This window comes from Neolamprologus brichardi, chromosome 8 (assembly GCF_056152115.1).
Source record: "Neolamprologus brichardi isolate AB-2024 chromosome 8, ASM5615211v1, whole genome shotgun sequence".
Classification (NCBI taxonomy): Eukaryota; Metazoa; Chordata; class Actinopteri; order Cichliformes; family Cichlidae; genus Neolamprologus; species Neolamprologus brichardi.
Genome location: NC_142111.1, coordinates 19,458,895 through 19,482,634, shown reverse-complemented (window position 1 = coordinate 19,482,634; position 23,740 = coordinate 19,458,895). Strand labels below are relative to the sequence as shown.

General features: G+C 36.6%; 2 protein-coding genes across 2 annotated transcripts; both read right to left on the bottom strand.

The window, feature by feature from the left end:
• Positions 1–1,104: 1,104 nt before the first annotated feature.
• LOC102797451 (5-hydroxytryptamine receptor 3A-like) lies at positions 1,105–4,742 on the bottom strand. The gene is made up of 5 exons (XM_035907783.2): positions 4,482–4,742; positions 2,617–2,827; positions 1,758–1,937; positions 1,524–1,594; positions 1,105–1,353 (listed from the first exon to the last, which is right to left on the bottom strand). The coding sequence occupies exons 1-5, from the start codon at positions 4,740–4,742 to the stop codon at positions 1,117–1,119; spliced, it is 960 nt and encodes a 319-aa protein (XP_035763676.2). The 3' UTR covers positions 1,105–1,116.
• Positions 4,743–11,928: 7,186 nt separating this feature from the next.
• Positions 11,929–21,022, bottom strand: LOC102797738 (5-hydroxytryptamine receptor 3A-like). The gene is made up of 11 exons (XM_087845121.1): positions 20,983–21,022; positions 19,473–19,541; positions 17,670–17,833; positions 17,339–17,383; positions 17,093–17,202; positions 16,266–16,435; positions 15,909–16,066; positions 14,174–14,384; positions 12,581–12,766; positions 12,389–12,450; positions 11,929–12,174 (listed from the first exon to the last, which is right to left on the bottom strand). Exons 1-11 carry the CDS (start codon positions 21,020–21,022, stop codon positions 11,929–11,931), a joined length of 1,461 nt encoding a protein of 486 aa, XP_087701247.1.
• Between the last annotated feature and the right edge of the window lie 2,718 nt (positions 21,023–23,740).

The window sequence follows — 23,740 nt, the reverse complement described above, 5'->3', positions numbered from 1 at the left end:
AGACAAATTATCTACTATATCTTTCACCAGGCATCGCTATTAAATTGAATGTTGAGAAATTATGTAATTCAGAATTTGTGAAAATTTACATTGTGATTTGTAAAGTGTCTTGTACACATTTGCTGGTAAAAAAAAAATAAAAAAAAAATCCACCACCTGCAACTTTTAAAATACAACATCAAGAAATAGCCAGAACCAATGTTTTATCATTGCCAACCTTCTAGAAATTGGCAATAGTGTAACACTGCACCAAATTTTAAATATATTATATAATAATAAGAAGAAGAAAGAAGAAAAAGTATTTACCATTTTGGATAGTTACAGCGTGGAGGTAGATCTCTCTGGACTGCACACTCACCCACACACATACACTAAACAGGAACACTTTCCTTAATTCTCTGTGACACACATTTAGACATTGCTCAAATATTTTGGTTCATATTAACATGATAGTAGGACAAAGTTGCTGTCGATTTGTCAGCTGGACATCCATGATGTGATAATGTTTCAATACATCCCAAAGGTGCTGGGTTGATTGGCTGGTTATGTTTGATTGGCTATTTAGACATTTACAACAACAAGCAGTTAAACAAGTGTACCTCATAAAGACCGCTGATTGTACATTCCAATTTCCATTTATTTTACTTTTTTCATTTGATCATCTTTGATACATGCTCTTGGTTAGTTTTTTGGTTGTTATAGAAAGACATAATGACTACGCATTAAAAGAGCATACAGTTGTAAATGTGCACATAAAGCAGCAGTAGCTACATTGTTTTACATTCCCACAGATGAGCTTTTAACTCGATTTGTCAGCTACACTTACAAAACACTAGACTTTAAATAATTAATTGTGTACTTGAAGAATAAACTGAGCCTTTCACATCAAAAGAGTGTAATACATACAGTAATGTATAACAGGTCAGTAAATGTTAGATGCATCAGATGTGACAAAATTGACCTAACTGGCCTATTCCTTGGTTTAATCCAAAGGAAATGAACTACAGGTGTGAACAAAGACCACACATAAGTACATGTAATCAGCAATATTTATAATTATTCTAATTATTCTAATTATTCTAATTATCATTATTATTTCATTGGACTTTAGAGATACTAGTCTTCAGCAGTTCTCCACAATAAAAACATAGTTCCTAAAAATACAGTGACTGCTATGATATAGCAAATTAAGAAAACCCTGTTGATGACTTTAACCATTCTGGTCCAGTAGCCGGATTTCTCCTCTTTGCTCCCATTGCTGTTGAGCAGATTCACCGTTTTCTCAATCCTCTCCAGCTCATCTGAGATCTTTTCCATATCAAATGACATCTCCATCAGTTTGTTGGTGCTACCCTAATGTGGTTTTGTAGAAAGGCAATTAACAAGGTTTTAGGCCATATATGGTCTATTAGTGGCTGCTACATGCAATAAACATTTTTTGCCTTCTAATGTAATTTTTTTCTCATTCAGTATAGGGATGTATTTCTTCCATGCATATAATAGCTGTTGTACTTTAATCTAACCTCTTTGGTCACAGGTGGTGCTTCATCAGTAGCTGCATAGACAGATGCACAGTGAATGAATTTTGTCACGTCTAAAGGACATACAGAACGCCACACCATTAGAATGATACAAACAATCAGTGTATAGTAAGCTCTGAAACAGTCTGAGCTTGTAAACCGTACCTACACATACAAACCTGCAAGGGTAATAGAGGTTTGTATGATAAGCTTATATGATACTATGGGACAGCATACCTCTAAAAGAGCACTGAAAGTTGGATTTGCCCTGTTTGTCCCCACATCTCTTAGTCAGGCTTTGGTCCCCATTTGTCTCATTGTGTTGGGCTGTTGAGTCTTTCTCAATCAGATACATCACCAACATTGTCTCCAGTAGGCTGAGCAGCATGAGAGCAAAAATTCCAATACAGTAGATTGCTGAGGAGAGCAGACAGCATCAATAAGATGGAGAAGTAAATAATTATTGAGTCTGTAAGCCAGATTAACCAACAGTCTACAGCAGCACATAACCATTTTTTAAAGTTAAAAACTGCCATTGGTGTCTACTAATGAAACATTGTATGAATTTTGCAGTTTTTTAATTTGTATTTTATTCTTTTCCTTTTCAGAGTGCAACATTTTGAGAGTAGAGTATTAAAATCATACAGATATGACTTATTAAGGTTTGCACAACAATTAGCCCTGCAAAATAAAATAAACACTCATATACTGGTAAGTTTGTTTCTTTATGTGAAATGCCAGGGGATGTATAATTGACATGATTGGACTGCTCAAAGCACTAACTGTATTGGCTGTGTACTGGTAATTTGATGTGATACAACAGAACTTAACTGAAGTGAAATTAGACTGGAGCACTAGAGTGAAGGCCAGAATCCCAGTAATGACACATAATGTGTTGAGTCAGCAAAGTTACTTGTTGTTACAGTGAGATGAGCAGCTTGAAGTGTTTTGCGGGTGGATCAGTACATCTTTGGTTGCTTTGGTCATTATTAAAATTAATTGTGTTTTAAAACAAATAACTCAGTGATAAAAGATCTCAACTCTGCATTAAAACTGGTGCACTATGCACAGTCAAACAAAGATTCAGCTGCATTACCTATAAGTGGAACCTTGTTTGAAGAGCAGGGCAGAATCTCATTGAGAATAAGTTGCATCACTGTGACAGCGAGCAGGACAGTGATCTTTAAGCCCAGTTTCTCGCCACCACTGTCTGAGATCAGGAAAGAAGCCAAGTCCAGAAACAAGAAGAAGAGGACTGGCAGCAAGAAATTAACAATGTAGAGTACAGATCTCCTCTTCATGGTAATCTGCCAAATTTTATGTCAGGTGGTTATGTTGGATAGAGGTAACTATACATATGCTAACAAGATAGCCACAGAGTGAGTAACAATATCAAACATTTTCTTTGCTGCAATAAACAAAAAATATGTGACAATGTGCAGTAGCAAAAAGAATATTATATTCAGTTCAGTACATTTTTATTTCAAACATGTGCCTTCACAATCATTACAAAATATTATTCCATTCTTTTGTTTGAAAAGGAGTAGGCAGAAGTATACACTTATTAGTCCCTACCCCCTCAACTTTTACCTCTCATTGATTTAATTTTCTTTTAGCCTTAAATTAAGCAAACAACATATGAAGCAAAAGTAAAGACAAAAACAAACAAACAAACAAATAAACAAGCCCCACCACAGTATAGTTACTTTCATATAAATGAGGACTGAACGTTTGCAGATTGACAAATTATGAGACAAACAAACTAAAACACTATTACGAGCAACATTACCGCCCTGGTTAACCCTGTTTTCTTCATTCTTATATTTGTTAAAAATGTGTTTTTTATATTTCATTTTAAACTGGTTTATGTTGTTACTTTCTTTCATTTCTTCTCTTAGACTGTTCCATAATTTAACTCCTGCTATAGAGATAGAACAACTTTAAAAAGTATGTCTAACACTTTGTATTTTTAGATTCCATTTCCCTCTTAAGTTATACCCACCTTCTCTTTCTATAAACAATTTACAGATTTCTTTTGGAAGCATTTTATTTCTTACTTTATATATTATTTGCACTGTTTTAAACTCCACCAAGTCTTGGAATTTAATAGCTTGCATTTTGAAAAATAGTCTATTTGTATGATCCCTGTACCCTGCATTATTTATTAATCTGATGGCCCTTTTCTGTATTATATTTATTTATAAATTATAAATAGTATCTTCTATCTGAGCATCCCTCCCTTGCTCAGCTGTTCCCTAGCCGTTATAGGTAGGAGTCATATACATGCCGCCGCTGCCTCAGTTTGGACTGGCTATATATTTTTGTTGATTGATGCAACTTGTGGTTTGTAGAGATCACCTGCAGATTATTTGCCCTGAGGCCTTCCATCTATCTATTTTGTGCTGTACATTCAGTTATTTTACTTGGTAGTTAACAATGTCTGCTTTCTCTGAGAATCAATGCCGTTTGATCGGTATGTAACTTTGACTTGCAAAGATCTTAGCATTATTCCTGTCACCATTGTTATGCTAAATTTAAAGGAACATTTCTGTACACCTACACTCTATTTTACAAATGAAATATTTATATGAGTAATTTATGTATATTAATAAAGTGACTATCCATCCATTCATCCATTCTCCTCCACTTATTTTTCTCCCCCTTAATAAAGTGTATTTATCTGAAATACATTTCAGAGGCGACATTGAGGCGACATTTGTTGTGATTTGGCGCTATATAAATAAAATTGAATTGAATTGAATTGAATTGAAATATATCATTGCTAATTTGAACCAGCTAACTTGGCAACAAGCACACTGCATTGCTCTACAACTTACTAAACCGCAGCAGCATGGATAGTGATATCCTTTATTTGCTGTGGAAACATGAGTCATCATAGTGTGGCTAAAGTATTACCCGATTGAAAAACATTTTTTTTATCCTGCTTTTAGCAATACTTACAGTGTAAATAATCGTAGTTTGGTTGAAGCCAAAATGGTTAACAGTTTTGTTGGTGACTGACATGTTGATGAACAGCCACTCGTACTGTGTGTGCATCACTTCACGAGACCACGCTGAGATCAAAGTACTGTTTTCCTGGTAGTATAACAGAATTTCTTTATCTGTAGTGAAATATAAAAATAACTGTGAGCAGTCCAACAAGGAAGGAATACATCTTGTGGTTTCTGATGCTGTGTGTTCATCAGACCATTGAAAACACATGCAAACAAAATGTTATGGGCTCACCAGAGTGCATGATAGACTTCACGGAGAGGTTGCAGCTCTGAATGTCAAAGGGGAATTTGTACACGTGCATCTTGCAGGTGCTTAGCACTACCTGATCATTCCTAAATTCAACCCAACCGTAATTCCTAATGTTGAGATAAGGACTTGGAGAGGCTTTGTCCTTCTCTGTCCTGAGTAACCAATGAGAACAAATTAGATTATGGTAACTAAAAATAGTATATTATCTGTTACGGACTGTAACAACCTAAGTACACCTACTATGTAAACAAAAAACTCTCAGGTATAAGAATGGTATTTTGTTTAGTATCTACAGCATAAAACAGCTAACTAGCTACTGGTGGGAGGGGATTAAATGGAAGATTCATCTAGATTTCTGTGCGCCACATCTTAGTTACTCACTGCGCTGCTTTAAACTGCTATGAACTAAAAAGAAACTAGGGTGACCAAAGTCTAATTTCTGAAGTTCAAACACATTTTGATATTTTTTAAAATCTTCAGTCAAGATCTTACGCATGGCTTAAACTTAACTGCTGTACTGTGACCACTCGCATTAGCAGATCCTTAGAAGGCTGCTGCATTCAGATACAGCACAGAAGAGAATATTACAGAAGAAAATGACCTGAAAAATATCACTTCTACGTTTGAGAGAGATTTCAAGAGGCTTATAAGGTGAGATAGTGGATCGTTAATAATATTATTATTATTAATAAGAAGAATGCTACCGGTAAAAACTTTGAACAAAGAGGACTTAAACAGTTTTGTCTGCAAAGCAGTGATGTCTGACAAAATCACCACATTCAAGACAATGGATGCACTGTGATCATTGCATCTCTTGGTTTTTTTGTATGGTGATTCAAAGTTTCAAAGACAAAATTAATGTCTCAGGTCAGATTGTTTTTTTCTAACCTTTTTATTAGCTATATTTTCTATTCCATTAGCTATTTGATGACTGAAAGGCTACAGCTTGATGAAAATGTATGTTTTCTCTGCAAATTAATCTAAATGTCTCAGGCTTTTGTCATTTCTAAACAATAACTTAATTTCTTCGGTAGTGACTGTTTGTGAATCAGTGAGTGTTTATTAAACTTACATTTCTTCAATAGTTAGATCCGGCATCCACAAAAGCTTGGTTGGAACTAATATATGATCAAGTCCACAGAACTCATTTGGATCCCACCAAATGTGCTCATTGTCCCATCTCTGCACAGAGGAATGACAAAAAGAGAGACGAGGTACAAGTAGAGGGAAAAAAAGCGAGGAAAAGATGAAAATGTCATTTTAAAAATAATACTTTTAATTTCACCAATAGAGTGAGAAATTATGTATTTTTAAGAGTAGGCTCACCAAATAAACCCAAATGTAAGAAATGAAGGTCTGATCAGTTTCTCTCTGTGAGCAAAGAAATTGAGCAGCGTTACTTCAGGGAGAAGCTGAGCTTTTCTCAGTGCCATCTCACATCATCTGATGGCTAATGGCATACGGTTAATTCAGTTCAATTTTATTTATATAGCACTAAATCACAACAATGGTTACCTCAAGGGGCTTTGTATTGTAAGGTAAACACCTTACAATTAATAGAGAGAAACAACAACAATCAAACGGCCCCCTTTGAGAAAGAACTTAGCATCAATGGGAAGGAAAAACTCGCTTCTAACGGGAAGAAACCTCCGGCAGAACCAGGCTTGGGGACAGGTAGCTAACTGCCACGACTGATTGGGGGTGAGGGAAGGAAGACAGGACAAAAGACACACTCATCTGCAAACCACTTTGCAACCAGAGTCCACCACAACTCCCCCTTCCATGCCTTTTCTGACTTAATCAACAACTTTCCATGTAGTCAGAGAGGGGGGAGATTCCATCTGTATCTGTCACATACAGATGGAAATGACAGTAATTAATTGACTTAAATTGTCCAGACTGAAATGCAGTATTTTAAAAATTTCCAGCTACGTGAATGTAGCTGAAAAAAAAAAATGGTTCGCTACGATCCTTTTAATCAGCTACAGAGGATATAGCATAAAAAACAAGAGCAGCCATTAAAAATAAACAAAACAGTAAAAATAACTTACCACATCTAGGATGGCAAAAAGTTTCATTTCAACAAATATCCATGTAAGATGATTGTGGCGTTTAACAGGCCGGCTCAGAGTGTATTTGTCACTGTCTTCGGTTAGGTTCAGGTAGTTTACAACAGCTTGAGAACTGCAACTTTCATCAGTGTCTATTTGTCTATCTGAAATGAATACACATATAATGCATTAGAGAGTAAATTCCTGCAAGAAAAAGAAAAAACAAATTCGACCTTCCACTCTTCCATGCTAATTTAATTTGCTTTCAAAAAGCACTTCAGTGATCTGGTGGTTATCGAGACTTCAAACTTCATGTTTATCCATGTTAATGCTTATGAGCTAATGGTGTCAATGAACAACAGAACAAAACTTCTGTGGATACGTATAGACTGCTTCAGGAACCTTTTAACAAGCCATGAAAAGCATGGGATCACAAATGTAACCCAGTATCTAGGGGCTTGTGGTTACAAAAAGGCCTGAATTGAGCACGTATATGTAATCAATTCTCTAATGAAATTATTGTAAATGTGAAGATCTGAGCAGACAATTAAATTTAAAAACAAGTCTTCATTTAAATTCAGTTTTCTAAACGCATACGTTTCAGCAAGTTGTTATTGACTCAATACAGGCATAAACACTCAACCCAGAATTAAAACAATAACCTGGTTCAGTCTGCACGTATACTCACAGTCTACAATATTAGACAGATTGAGAAGAAAGACAAGAAGAAGAAAAAGAAGTTTTGAAGGTTTTGTTTCATACCTCGCATTCGTTCAAAGATCAGAATATCTTCAGGATTCTTTATCTCTGCAGGGTAATTAACTGAAAGAAGAACATATGGGATGTTATTTTCCACATTTTTCAGTATATGGTATTTGGTAAGTGTTGGTTTAATTTATTTATCTGTTAGTATATTCACCTTGGGAGGAGCAGCTATATTTTATGGCATCAAATCCATTTAAAATGCTCACAAGTACATGTGTACTTACTATTTCTTCTTTATTTAGTCAGGAAAATAATCCACAACAAAAACACTGCCTGACTAAAGAAATGGGAAAGCTTAATCATTACACAATATTTATATAATTAGATTCTTACATGACATTCCAAATTGTTGTATCGCAGGACTGGAAGCACTTCCATCTGGCAAAAAACAAACAAATAAACAAACAATACACACCTCTTAGATTATTCATATTTATCATCTGTTAATAACATCTAACTATTTTCTTATCAACTTGTACAATTCATTGTCACTATGGGGCTGGCAGGGTAGGGCACAGCTTGGAGAGGTTGCGAGCTCATCACAGGGCAAACACAGAGCAAAAAAGTTTTGAAGTGTTTGTTCTGTACCATAATCTTGTGTCTCTAAACTGGAGGCATTTCCACCTGAAAGAAATTAGTTTTTAATACAAAAATGAAAAGCAAAATTTCCTACTTTACATATTTCATCATCCAGGAAGGACAGTAAGATGACAATAGTTACAAATATCAACCATTTTGCCATTTTATGCAAGCCACAAAGAAAAGCTGCACTCATGACTGATCTGGGCTGCCTCTTTTACTGCCAGCCCAGATCAGCTAATTGCTCAGTTTATACCTTTTATCCACTTAGCAAATCTTATATATAATATTCTTTGAAAAGTAATAGTTTGTTTGAGCAGGAATTTAGCAACCAAAACTTGCCATGAAGGTTTATCTTACTCATTTGTGTAAATATTGTCAGTAAATTATTCCAACTGGATACATCACAGAGATGCCTACAAGATGAGAAGCAAGCATCTACCCTAGACTAAAATATTTATAATAAGTAAAAACAGTCTTTCAATAAATTTAACACACATGCAGTACACAATAACGTCTCAGCTTACCTTTGAGGAGGAGTAGAAAAAAGAAACCCACAATTCTCATGGCTGTGAGTGTGTTAACCTCTCTATGTTGTCTGCAGATGCTGCACTAATCTCACTGCCCTCACTGGAAGAGGGCGGGGAAAATGTAAAGACTTACTGCACATTTATGTCCACATCAATTGTAAGAGCGTAATGGCTGCAGCATATTAGCAACCAGTAACACCAATGGTGGTGTTACAAAGTCAGTGAAAAAAAACTGCCTGAATGTGAAAGTAAATAAACAGCAAAATCAAAGCAAAATCAATATTTATTAGTAGAAATTAATAAAATGTGATAATCATTGTTTTGTACTGGTGCTGTATAAATTCCACTTAAGACGTGTGGACTACTTTAGGTTGTTGTGGTATCAAAGGGATGATTACTTTAAACAAGTGAATTTAGAACTATTTATTGAGGAAATGATAAGAATCAGCAGAAAAATACTTTGGAAAAATATATTTTGATAGAAACTTGATAGAAACAAAATCTTTCCTTGGTGAATGTGTGATACATGTTTGTTTATCACATTTATTACTTTATGTGGTAAAGGCATTTAACCCATAGTCATAATTTATTTTGCTGTAAAAGAGTGGGGGTTTTTCAAATAAAAGACTGGTGTTTTCTTTGCATTTCACACTTACATACAATCTCTTCAATGCATGTGGGCAGCCATCCACTTCCTCATCAGCTTTGCTAAAAGCTAGATGTGGTGAAGGACTTTTTAGAAACTTTAGCTTCATCTTCCAGCAGAGGAAGATTTGAAGGGGGCAAACTCAAAAAGATAAAAAAGCGAATTAATTTCCCTCCACTTGATATTTGTTTATCATTGTTTGCATCTATTCCCAATTACCTTGTTGTAGTTAGTGTGCCCTGCACCAGCGTGGTCTTAAAGGTCATAACTGGAAAACACAAAGTAATAAATTTAAAGGTGGACTTCCACTTTTAACAGTCCAAAATAATAGTTAAAGCTTCTCCTCTGTCTGCAATAAAGGTGGATGGAAAACAAAGAAGGAGAAGTGAAATGCTTGGCTACAATCTCATCTCCATACAACTGGCCAGTCACTCTTTACAGTCACTTTCTTTGTTTACTACTATAAATTGATGCATGCTCAATAATCCTGCTTTCTTGACACTCTTCGGTGTACCCTTTCAAATAGTCTTAATATTTTTATTCTAGGACTGAAAAGTGTCAGTTACATGATTTACATTTTAAAATAATCTTTACTTATCTTATACTCGGTCTTGGGGCACCCCTTCAGCTCACCACTGAATGTAACACCACTGTAATAATAATTATTGTCATAGTCCATGTGTGCAAATTCAGCAGTGGCTTTAGCACAGAGAGAAAGACAAAGTACATACTAGAGTAGAGAGTAGAGATAATTTATTGCAGTGACATATAAAGACATGGAAAGTGAAAAGCAGTGAAAACTAAAAACCAGAATAACTAAAGGTGTTTCAGGGTCGCCTAATCCAGACCTAGATACAACTCAGCTCCTCTGGCCACTGCAGGTCTATGAGTTTCCACTGACCCATGTTAAGGATTTGAGAGGAGGATTAGGCACTACCTGCACAGATTGTCAGCGAGAACAAGCTGAAAACTTCCCTTCACCTTGTGTTTTGGAAGAATTCATGGTCACCCTGCCAAGCAAGTGATGCTATACAGGGACTCCAGCAACAACAAAGTCTCTGCAGCAGGCATTGAGGTCAGAACCAGCTAAAAGTGGAAGACATGGGGCAATCAACCAGGTTGAATTGTGGTTGCGGCACAAGCAAGTTTATGGGAAAAGTGGCATCAGGATGAGCAGGGTTTGGAAGCTTTCAAAGGCCTGGAAGATGAATTGGACACAAGCCAGGGCCTCATCATCACAGGCTGGCTGAGGGTGTCTGATGTTTCGATGACTCTGTCCAAGTTACATCAGAAGATATATGTTATGTAACCAGAAATAGTCTGGTTGAAAACTCTTCATTGATAACAATGGAGAGTGTGTCATTTCTGGATTTAATCTTAACCTAACCCAGTAAACAGATATAGAGGGAAATATGGTCTCTCTTTTCTAGTCCATGTTAGTACACTTGCTACAGCAAGAAAAAAAAACTGATTGAAAATCCAAGGCTTTTCAGGGAGTTTCTAGAACATCCAAATAATACAGAGTTATGACAGTGTGGTCTAGAAGTGATATATGGATGAACTAGGTTGAACTAGTATCATTCTGAGATAGAATGTTTCTAATTTTATTGATATGGCAGAGATGAAAGAAAACAGTTAGTTAGAAAGCAAAACCTTAAAGGATGTCCTGGGCAAAAATGACTCCAGGTTTCCTCACAGTGTAACTTTGAAGCCAAGGCAATCTCATCCACAAGAAGTACTGTATATGGAGAAATTCTCATTTTCAATATTTGGCTAAATCATTTTTCCAATCATATAATTAACCTTAACCCAGCAAGAAAAGCCATTATCGCATAAAAAACATGCATACACATACACATACACAAACTAACAGCCCATCAAATGACTTCCAGACTTACAGCAACAGATGTCACTTTACTAAAATTCTCATCAAAAATAAATACACATTTTAAATGAATTCAAAGAAAATGAAAGTACATTATAGAGGAGTACCAGTCAAAATTCCAATGACCAAAATCATTGAGGTCAGACTGGGTTAGACCCAATGTGTACATATCAGCTTTCGGTATAACATGTTAAAAAAACAAAACAACTTACTGTTTAAAAATAAATATTTAAAAATAATATATCATATTAATCTAGTTGGTACATTTTAACTTTAACTTTAAAAACTAAGTAATAAATATAACAAAGTTGCGACCAGTTTGAACTTTAGAAGCTTAAACATATACTAGATAGCAGACTGAGGACAAGACTTGTCCCCCAAGTTTCTGTAATAATGCTTTAAAAGTCAGTATTTTCTACAGTGGGTCATTTTAAATTTGATGATGCATAATAGATAACTAAACATAACTACATTATGAGTGTGGATAGGACTCCACGTTTACATCTTTGGATTACTTTGTAACATGCCAGTATGAACTCTCACCAGCCTACATTGCATCAATGACTGTTCTGTCTTCTTTGGTTTGAATACATGGAAACTACAGGTGTGAAAACAGACGGTGCATAATGATTTCAAAATGTTTAACTTTGTTTTTAAACTAAGAATTTATTTATTGAGGGTTTTTCTTCTACCCATCATCATCTTCAGAACTGTTCCACATTATAAACATAACCCCTAAAAACAGAGTGACTGCTGAGACATAAAAAATCAAGAAAGCCCTGTTAATGATTTTAACCACTCTGGTCCAATAGCCTGACTTCATTTCTTCCTTCCTGTTACTGCTGAGTCGATTCATTGGTTTCTCAGTTGCCCCTGGTTCATCTGAAACTTTTTCCACAGCAAAGGACACGTCCGTCAGTTTACTGCTGCTCCCCTGAAAGCGGTTTTGGAGAAAGATAATTAACATTAGCAGTGCATATTTGCAGATGGTTTTTACCCACTCCATTTGGAACAAAGGAGATCATTCCAGATATACAAAAATGTTAAGAATAATCTCTTCCATGCAAACACATTGTCTGTTAAGATTTTTTTACACTTAAAAAATAAGAAATTGAAAAAATCCTTTAAAAGTGTAAAATAATCCTCACCTCTTTGATCACCGATTGCATTTCTTCACCAGGTACATCACAGACAGATGCACAGTGACTATCTGGAAAAACATATTAGGCATAAAGATAAAGGCAACACAATTTAAATTTATATAAAGAATTAGTTGTACATTGAACCATTATTAATGTGTCTGTGAGTATATAAACCATAACTATACATCCAAAATATACCTGAATTTTCAGAAATTTCAAGGTTTCTGTGTGGGTTGGATTTGTCACCACAGTTCACATCTGTGCTTTGGTCTCTACTAGTCTCATTATCTTGAGCTGCAGAGTCTTTCTCAAGCAGATGCATCACCAAAATTGTCTCCAGGAGGCTGAGCAGCATCAGAGCAAATATCCCAATGCAGTAGACAGCTGAGGAGAGCAGGCTGTGTCATTAATGTGGATATACAGTCATTGTAAAAAGAAAGTACATGGTTTTTAACTTCTAAGGTTTTACATACAGAGGTAATAAAAAGTAATGTGGTTCTTACCAGGTGCTAAAATTAGGTAAATGGTTCAGATGAACAATAATGCATGACATTTTACACTACGTTGCAAAGTAAGGTAAATACCCTACAATATTACAGAGGACACCCGAACAATCAGATAACCCTGTATGAGCAAGCACTTGGTGACAGTGGGAAGGAAAAACTTATTTTGTAACAGGAGGAAACCAGGGAGGGGCAGTCATCTGCCACGACTGATTGAGGGTAAATTCAGACAAGAAGCAATTGATGCTGCCCATCAGTCTGGAAAAAAAACTTTTTAAAGTCCAACTTTCTAAAGTAAGAAATGTTAATTACAAGTGGAAACATTTAAGATAATTGCCACTGTTGCCAGGAGTGGATGTCCCAATTCATCCTGAGGTCAGACAATGTAGCACTCAGAGAAACTGCCACCCAGGAATTACATCTCAGACTCAGTCACAGGCCTCAGTTAACATGAGTTCATGGGAGTACAGTCAGAAAAAGACCAAACAAGCTTAGAATGGTTGCCAAGAGAAAGCCTGTTGCATCTAAAGAAACCGCAAGACTTCTGGAACACCGTCCTTGGGCCAGTATAATCAAAGTGGAGATACTAAACATAATGCACAGCACTACATTTGGAAAATGAACAAAGAGAACATGTTAGTGTAAACATCTCATGTCAACTGTCAAGCACAGTGGAGGAAGGATGATTCAGGCTTGTTTTGCAGCCACAGGACCTAGGCACCTTGTAGTCCTTGAGTCCACCATGAATTCCTCTGTATACCAAAGTATTATAGAGTCAAATATGAGATTATCTGTTTGACAGTTTGATCTTGTCTGAAACTGAATGATAACAGGACAATGATCCCAAGCATTTCTACAACAGAATGGGTGAAAAAGAATCAGTGCTACAATGTTCCAGTCAAAAACCTCAACCTGATTGAAATGCTGTGGCAAGACCTTAGGAGAACTATGCATAAATTAATGAACTAAAGCAATGATGTAAGTAAATCAGCCAGAATTCCACCAAAATGATGTGAGAGACTGATAAAGTCAGAGAGAAAACAATTACTTTAAGTTCTGGCTGCTAAAGGGGGGACTACAAGCTACTGGCTTAGTTTCCTAGTTGAGCAGATAAATAATGACAGTGAAATATGTCATGTGTTGCTGTTCATCTGGGGTTCTATTAACTTAATTTTACTAACTGGTCCGGACCAGATGATTTTTTCTTCTGATATGTAAATCCTTATAATTAACTGTGGCATGAATATACAACTGCTGTAACTATGTGCAGTTAAATACATTTCTTTACCTATAAGTGGAACCCTGTTTGAAGAACAGGGCAGAATGTCATTGAGGATAAGCTGCATCACTGTAACAGCCAGCAGGACGGTGACTTTGAAGCTGAGCTTCTCACCCCCAGTATCTGAGATGAGGAATGATGCCAAGTCCAGACACAAGAAGAAGAGGACTGGCAGAATGAAATTCACAATGTACAGGATAGACCTCCTCTTCATGGTAATCTGTGAAATTATGTTCAATTGGTTAATCAGATATATTGATTATCCTCATATATTTTTGACTGTAACATGTTTACCCTGTATAAACTAACTCTTTGTGGATTAGGGTTTTACCATGACCAGACTAAGAGTAGTGAATGTTAAGATTACCAGAAGGGGAAATTTAACAAAATTGTGCACATTAAATGATATTCTATAGTGTCTAAATGTTTAAAATAACTACTGAGAAGCAGGCTTTTTTCAATTTGAACTGAATTATTCAATTACATCAAAAAAGCAGTTTTGCCATATTTATCTAGGGATAATTAATCAGTTATTCATGGCAAAGAAACACCTCCATTTGTACTGGATAGTCTATATTTTGTGGACTTGAAAACTACATTCAACCACATCTTAAAGTTTCTTGTGGGGAAGCTGTTGATTTACTTGTTGGTCTTTGTTCTTATCTTCGTTTATGTTAACTAGCTCTGGTGACTGATATAAGAAGATTTTGGGTACATGTGGAGAAATGAGCTTCATATGAAGGGTTACTAGGCTCAGCCTTTCAGACAGACTAACAGACTGACTAACAACTTGCTCCTCCATGGAGCAAGTTGGGGTGATTTGGGAATCCGAACAGGGTGTTTAATTGATGCCTCCTAGGTGAGGTTTGTTGGGTAGAGCCTACTTGGAGGGGGCCCAGGCGGAGCCTCATGACATGCTGAAGAGATCTCTCAGCTGTCCTGGGAACATCCTTTAGTGTTTCGCTGATTTCTAGTCTTTAGCTTTTGTTTCTGTGCCTTCCTTGTGTCCCCTGCCTTACTTCTAGTCATCCTTGTTTCTATGTTCGTGTATTTCCTCTTTCCTATTTTCCTCATTACCCTCTGTGTGTATACATGGTCTATGTTTTCTTTTGTTCCTCGTTGGCTCGTCTGTGTATCTCCCTTTGCATTTCCTCTGCATTTTGTCTGCTATTCTTCCCTCCGTGTTTCCACGTTTCAGGTTTTTCTAGTTCTATATTTCAGGTTTTGTGTTTGAAGTTTCAAGTTTAGCTTTTCCAGTTTAGGTTTTTCTTAGTTTATCTCAGCTCCCCGTGGCCTTTTGTTTGCTTTGTGCAGCCGACAATAAAGACTTGCTTTTAAAAAAAAATCCACCCCCATCTCTGTTTGTCTGCACTTTGGTCCACACCTCATTCTCTCCACATGATCTGCCCTCACAAATCGTGACAGATATAAGGTAATTATAATTGTATATTGATGCATAAAAAAATAAGGTCAGCAAGTCGGGTTAAGATGTGAACCTGTGGTTTTTGCTACAAGACAAATCTATCAAGAAAATATAGAAGAATGTGTAAATAAACACAAAAGAATGGTGTAAAAATCGTATTAATAAACAGATGAAGAAGAGCCTACATACCAAATGCACTGGTTTTTAGTTGGAAGTATGGAGATGTATTTGAGCTAATTTTTCTGTGTAAAACAGACCAAGGCCTGTAACATAGGCAAACGGGACAGTTTCCATTGATGTGTCTCTGCTGGAAATACTTACAGTATAAACAACAGAAGTTTGGTTGAAGTTCAAGCGGTTGGTTTTGTTGGTGACTATCATGTTGATGAACAGCCACTCGTACTGTGTGTGCATCACTTCCCGAGACAACCGTGTGATCAAAGTGTTGTTTTCCTGGTAGTGTAACTGTATATCGTCATCTGAAGTGAATATAAAAATAACTGTGACCAACTCAAACATGAAGAAATTCAATTCAATTCAATTCAATTCAATTTTATTTATATAGCGCCAAATCACAACAAAAGTCGCCTCAAGAAATGTGTTGTATATAATGTATATTGTACCTATATGATATCTGATGGTGTGAGTTCACCTAAACAAAACATGTTATGGACTCACCAGTGTGCAGGATAGACTTGAACGAAAGGTTGCAGCTCTGAATATCGAAGGGAAATTTGTAAACATGCATTTTGCAGGTGCTTAGCACAACCTGGTCATTTCTGAATTCAACCCAGCCAGCTGAGCTAATGCTGAGATAGGGACTCGGAGTAGCTTTGTCCTTCTCTGTCCTGTAAGAAAGCAAATATGGGACAAATGAGATCACTTGTAGTTTACCATTTTACAGACCATGAAAAACAAGTAACATTGTGGTGTGAGATGCAGTTTACAATGTAAAGCTCCAGGAGGCAAATCTAAAGATCTAATAAAAAACCCAACAAACACAAACTAGATCAATAGAACAATACACACTTTTTTTCTGGTTGCCAGGGTGTCACTGACTGGTACTTAGATCTGGCTAAGGAGTTGTGAGTTAATCACTTTAAACTATAGGCTAAGTGAATTGCCGAAAGGGGTGTCAGGGTAACATATACCATTTTGAAAAATTGTTATTTTTGTCAGTTTGCATGTACAGCATGCAAGTAGGCCAAAGAACAGGCTTAAGCATATCTACACAAGACACAAGCTATTAGTTTGGACCAAATTAATATTTCAAATAATAGTTTTTACAATCTGGTATTGTCCATATTCTAGATTCAGTATGCACCTTAATGAATAAATGGATAGGCTTTTTTGAGTTTGGAGCAGTAGTGTATTATTTTATGTTTTATACAAGTGAATCAATAATGTTTTAGCTTTGTTGACATTTTTAAAAATAAATGAATGTTCTCTCATTACTGCATGTGGATCTGTCAGTGTGAGTGCATGTGCAAATATATTACACTTACATCTCTTCAATTGTTATGTCTGGTATCCACAAATATCCGGTAGGGACAGTTATGTATTTAAGTCCACAGAACTGATATGGGTCCCACCAAATGTACTCATTTTTCCATTTCTACCCATGAAGATGTACCAGATATATAAGAGGAGAAATACAGAAAGACGGGGCAAATAGACACGTTTTCAAATAAATAATTTGAATTTCCACATTTCAGTAAAATGTTGTGATTTTAACAGAAGAGAATACTGACCAAAGAAACCCAAATGTAAGAAATTAAAGTCTGGTCAATTTCCCTCTGTCAGCAAAGAAGTCACAAGTCACAAGTCAAGCTTAATAAAATACAATATACATACAAATATAAGTTATTGCTTATGAAAATACTTTTCTTTTAATTGTACTGCAGTGGTCCCAAATACAATACAACATGTATGCAAAGCTTTCCAGCTGCCCATTTAACTGTTAAATGGCTGCATGGAAAATACACACACCACATTTATTTTTAATAAATGTCATTTGTCAAATTAATACGTTAATTAAAGAAAAAAAAACATTTAAAAAAACTCTAAAGAAGTACAACTTACCATATCTAAGATGGCATAGATTTTCATTTCAAGCACTACTGTCAAAGGGTGAGTGTGGTGTCTAACGGGCCGGCTCATGGTGTACTTATTATTGTCTTTAGTCAAGTTCAGGTGGTTTGCAACAGCCAGGAAAATGCAAAGTTCATCAATTTCTACTTTTTTATCTGAAATGAGATTCGATTTTGTATTAGTGAGGTAATGAGAGGAATGCATAAAAAAATGTAAACTTGAACACACTCAATTATGCTTTTCAATAAGAACTGCAGTGTCCTGGTGATTATCCAGGCTTTAAAATTGATATATGTTCTCTTCAGATCTGCTGAACATACGTTGTATTAAACATGACAAACACAGTAATCTCTGTGGGTAGATATTGACTGCTTCAGAAACCTTTTATCAATCTATTAAAAGCACTGACTCACAAATGAAAGCCGATATCCTGATTCTTGTGGCCACTAAAAGGCTTGGGTTGCAGGATGTGTCTCATCAGTTCTCTAATTACATTATTTGAAATATAAAGATCTATACATACATTCAGAAAGGGTTCATTAATAATCTATTTATTATTAATATTAAAATTAATACAGGAACTCAATACAATACACAACGAAACCCTGGCATAATAATTAAATTGCGTTGAGGCTGAACAAAAGTCTTGTTTCATGGCCTCACCATATTCCCCCCACAGCTACTGTCAGAGCTGCCTGACTAACCTCTGATAGGTTAGTCCTAATAGGGTAACCTCATATTCATAGGTGGACTAACTATGGCCAAACCATAGTTAGTCCATAAGGTAAATATGGACTAGTCCAGTGTTTCCTACACTTTTGGAGCCACAGCACATATTTCACATTAGAAAAATCACACGGCACCCCACCAAACAAAAATGTTACAAAAAGCATATTGATAATTTTTCCACGTGCACCAGGTATAGTGGAATTAGCTTGGGTTGTCCCCAGTATATCTTTTTTGCTTTCTTCAAACCACTACCCATGCTAGGACCTTCATCTGGGTCGGAATTATCTCCAGGACCCAGGTCAGACTGACTACTTTTTCTTTTCAAATATTTATCTATTGATATTACGCGCTGTCATCTCACTCACAGGATGACTATTATGTAATTTCTACCTTGTCTTTTTCCATTTTACTGTAAGTTGGCAACCCATTTAATTGGAGCAAGAAGTTATACTGCCCTCTAGAGGAAGGGAATGTAATTGTTCTGCCCGTTACTCATGCCGGTCCCTTAGAGTACCAATCAGGTGAAACCAGATAATCTTCCACAGCAAACCTGATCATTTCTCTTGGCATATCTCTGTACTGCGGCACAGTGGTTGGGGAACATTGGACTAGTCTATGGGCCAACTAGTCCATAGAGTAAGTTAGTCTTCTTGGTTAGTCCTCTGACTAACTTTGGTTATTCCATAACCCCTGGGGAAAACCCCAACATACTGGCAGCAAACAAACATACCTCTCACCAAGGGCGACTCCACATTGGAAACATAAACTAGACAGCTCCTGATTGCTTCCAGAGCCGAAGTTGTGTACTGAGGTGAGCCTGACTATATCTAGTCACCGTCTCTCAACCTTTTCATTAGGTCAGGCTCCTTTCTCACAAGAGTGCTGATGTTTCATGTTCCAGGAACTAACAACAAGCCAAGCTGCCAGGATCTCTGCCCTGCACTGCCACTGAACACTTATTGCACCTGACCTATATGGTGCCTCCTGCGGGTGATCAGCCTACAAGAGAAAAATATAAATGCACACATCTATAACTTCTGTGAACTCAAAGTTAGTTTTACTTACCTCTGGTCATGGTCTCATTGGGCATCAGTTGAGCACCATCTTGTAGCTCTAAAGTGGAGGTATTTCCACCTGAAAGAAAATAGTAAACCTGTTTTTTTTTAATGTAACTACTGTGTTGCAGTATATATCATGTCATCTTTTAACGCTATTTATTTTAAATTTCCACAGATAATCTTCACAAGAGGTATGGGCTATTAAATGTTAAAAAATCACCTCAAGAATTACCCTCTTAATGTTCCCGCAGTGTTTTTGCATGCCTGAGCTGGATCCAGACTGGAATAGCAACATGAGCCTGCCCTCCAGTGGGTATAACAGTTACACAATGAATGGTAGAAATTTGGTGCTATGTGGATCTATTTGTATTCAGCAGTGGTGAGCTGACTTTTATTTATCAAAAGTTAGTTAATCTGACCTCTGCTCATAGCTTGGTTCTGAAACAACTCAGCCGTAGAAGAGCTAGACTCTTCCTCTCTCCTATCATCTCCTATTTCTAGTATAAAGCTTCTGTACTAATCACTGTTTGACCACAAGGCTGTTGCTAAAGCTCACTTGGCACCCAAAACCGTCAGACAAAGACTGAAGTTTAGTTTTACATTGCACCATCGGATGTGCAGCTGGATGTACTGGTGACTCAAGTAAAGAGAACAGTTCAGCTGTCAGCTAACTGGTGGTAAGTAAAAAATGCTGGATAGGCCCGACATGCCTAAATGTGCAAAGGATATACACAAAAGGGCTCACAAAAAAACCAAGAAGGTACAAATGGGGAAAACATGCAAGAATGTAACAAAATACATACTTTTGGCTAGGTTTCAAACAATAAACCTGGCAACATCAATAAATCCTTGCTTGGCTTCCCTGAGTCTCACTTCTGGTTTCCAATTACTCCAAAGATTAACTCCTAATGTTCCTCTGTACCAGCCCAAGTGTTCAGTCCAGCCTGCAGCGTCCCAGCTCATCTCCAGTCACAGATTCTCCTGTTTTCTTTTAGTGATAATAAAGACTGAAATAACATGTTTCGTGATCTCCTTCTCAGTTTCTGGGTTCTTCAACCATGGCCAGGTTGTTTTTAATTAGTTTGAATTTTTTTCACAATGTTTTTTGTGTTTTATAATTATTTGAAAAAAGTAGAAAGATTATTTGGACAGTAGGTTTTATATCAAGCAGATTAAGCAGGAGAGCTTCTATTCAAACTAAATAAATGTTTCTATGGAGAAAAAAAGAAAAGAATAAAACTTTCTTGATGAGTATCTGAATGTTACCACCTCATCATTATGTTGTCCCGATCCTCCTAATAACCAATTAAAATTGTGTTAAAGAATGAAGCTCACAACACAACAGATTTAGTAAATTGAAGCATTTAATTAACGGTTGTCAGCTGGTAGCTACTAGATGGTAACATAAGCCATTGTCTTACACTGAAAAGGATTTTATTGGTCAAAAGCAAAAACAGTGTTTCTTAATTGAATTAAATGATAAGCTGCATGCATTTTACAGAAATAGTGAAACTTACCTTTGAGGATGAGGAGAAAGAAGAGAGATACAATCATCATAGCTGTGAGAGATCAATGAGCCCTGTCATGCTCTAAGTGCTGTCTGGAGAGGCTTCCTGTTCTGCTAATGTCACTGCCACATACTGGAAAGGGGGGGGGGGGGGGGGGGGCAAATGTAATCACCAACTGTGTGCCTACCACATCCATCCTTAGAGAGTAATCACCATCAACAGTCAAAACAGCAGCAACTGCCAACTGTTGCTGTTACAAAGTCAGTAAACAGCACTGCCTGTAGCAAACACTGAAACATTTTTTTACATTTTAAAGATAAAAAGCTAAAAAAAAGTGTAACGGAGACCCAGCAGAGCCGTTGTTGTAACTTCTTTCATGACAAACCACCCATGTCTTGTGAGCCACAGTCTTTTTTTAGCCTCCCTGTACTCCAAACAGGTACAGAGGATGGCTTTAACAATCCTTAAAAATGGTTCCCATCCTCTAAGGCAGCGGTTCCCAAACATTTTTCGGCCCCCTTTGTTTTACAAGAAAAATCCTGCAGGGAGACCTACCTCGGCACTTGTGCAGGTGAAACCAAAGGGAAGACTTGCTTCATCATATTTTCTTGTCTTTGGCTTAGAATGAAATTGGTTTGGAAACATATTCAGCGATGCTTCATCTCCTGCTTTGCGTTTGTGTAGGCACCCTGTGCTAGCAGTGTCTAAGCGTTTTTCTTTTGTGTTCGTCCCTTTTCATACCGCGCTCCCCCCCTGCAATGGCTCTGCGCCCCCCCTAGGGGGCGGGCCCCACACTTTGGGAAGCTCTGCTCTAAGGGGTGAATTTCAGCTTCTTTCCTCAGGACGGAGGTTTCTATTTCCAAGCTGCAGGACAAAGCGTTATAAAAACAGCTTTGTCCCTGTTGCTGTCACTGAATAAGATAAATAAGAACTGTTTTTGTTTTTGATTCGAAACTTTTAAATTACTATATATGTTCTACAGTGAGGTTTATATATTTTTATTAGGTATGTGTGTTTTTGAAGGGATGCCAAATGCTATCATTTTTCTGTAAAGCAAATTTACCTTGCCTATTGGTATAGATACAGTTACCTTGAAACACACAAACACAAATAACTGGTTCTTTAGCACGTTTCTCTGAGAGCTTAATGCACTTTTTTATACAACTTGCCTCATTCACCCTTTCATGTAAGCACTTTTTTAAAAATGCTTTTCACATGTAAGTGCTTTCTATCTTGTCCAAGGATGTTTGGCATGCAGACTGGAGCAGATATGGGCCAAACCACCAACTTTCCAACTAGTAGGTGATCTGCTCTACATCCTGAGCCACAGCAACACCAACCCCAACATACTCACAATCACACATAAAAAAAAAAACACAGCAAGATTTTTTGAAGTTTGTACATCCATTTTCCCCTCTTAGCTGTGCTGAGTAGTTGATCTACATAACAAATGAGCAAATTATGTTTTTCAACATTTGAAACTGACATTTTTTTTTCTGCTAAACTGATTGCACACTTGTTGGAAGCTGTTGGAAACCCTTTAATGAAGTCAGAGAGGTAAAGAAAATTTAGCTAATTGTCAGTCATTTTGTCATTAAAGGGAAATAGGAATAGGGGTTAAACTCCTGGTCCTGATTTGAAAGTTAATGGACCAAAATGCAACAACCAGGCTTTCTTTTTTCTTTTTAGCAGCCAGAATAATCTATTTTGTGCCAGCTGAAGGGAAGCTGGGAAAAGCTTATATAATTTTTTTGCAATTGAAGGGACTGGCTTCCTTAGCCCATTGACATTTTTGCCACATTCAAAGTTTAACGAAGTTAAACATTCAATTTTTGATGATAATTAAACATTCACTGAGGTAAGATACCTTTTTTAGTTTGTTAGGTGAAGCATACTAATAAAAAGTTTAAGGAGGTGGTTCAAATGTAAAATATAAATAAAAAAAAGAACTGGTCTAAGGTTCGACCCTAGACTAGTCCCATCTGCAAATTCTTCAACTTATATTTGTGATTCCAATATAATTATAGAAGAACTTATAGAAATGCTGAGTGGAAATGGGAAACAAACTTCCATGATCATTACCTTTACATGGAGTGCACTTTATAATTCAAAGAGTCAGTTGGTTGTGCAACACAAACACACAACGATATACAAAAGAAAAAAATAGAAAGCTTTTTAATGTTTATTCCAACAGGATACAGATGTAAATGAAAGATATACAACACTCATGAACTGCATTGCTTTATAATGCCATGCATATAATGTGATGTGAACTAAAGTTACAGTGAATAAATGTGAGTTCAAAGTGGACCGAAATATGAGGTCCATCACACAGTACAAATGTTATAAAGTGTAGGAAAAGGGTCTAAATTAGGGCTGGGTACCGTCTAGAATTGATTCAATTCCGATTCACAAGGTCAAATCGAATCGATTCGATCTGTGATTTGATTCAGTTCGATTCAATTTGATTCGTTTAGATTTAAGACGGGGAAATTTTGCCTCAGACAGTCAGAAATATTATAATTCAGATCATGCATCGGTACATTTCCATATCTTTATATCTATAATAAGAAAGCTGACACTTGCAAGACTTTATCAAAGGTGTGAGCATCACAGCAGAAGCTTTTGTGTCAAAGTAGCTGAAGATAAAACACAAGAAAAACATGAAGGCGATTTTCCAGGCCTCGGATTTTATAAAAATATTCTGCAGTAGATCAAAACGAAAGAAAAATGTTAATCAACATATGAACATTACCTGATGCTGTTG

Bases quoted from the DNA above. Each gene is read 5' to 3' on its own strand.
- LOC102797738 (XM_087845121.1), bottom strand. From the start codon at position 21,022: ATGATGATTGTATCTCTCTTCTTTCTCCTCATCCTCAAAG. The intron at 17,834-19,472 runs GTAAGTAAAACT...ATCTCATTTCAG, and splicing joins CAATGAGACCATGACCAGAG to ATAAAAAAGTAGAAATTGAT. The intron at 17,384-17,669 runs GTAAGTTGTACT...CTTTGCTGACAG, and splicing joins TCTATGCCATCTTAGATATG to AGGGAAATTGACCAGACTTT.
- LOC102797451 (XM_035907783.2), bottom strand. From the start codon at position 4,742: ATGTGTTTTCAATGGTCTGATGAACACACAGCATCAGAAACCACAAGA. The intron at 1,938-2,616 runs GTAATGCAGCTG...TGCTCTCCTCAG, and splicing joins AAACAAGGTTCCACTTATAG to CAATCTACTGTATTGGAATT. The intron at 1,354-1,523 runs GTTAGATTAAAG...AAACCACATTAG, and splicing joins CACCACCTGTGACCAAAGAG to GGTAGCACCAACAAACTGAT.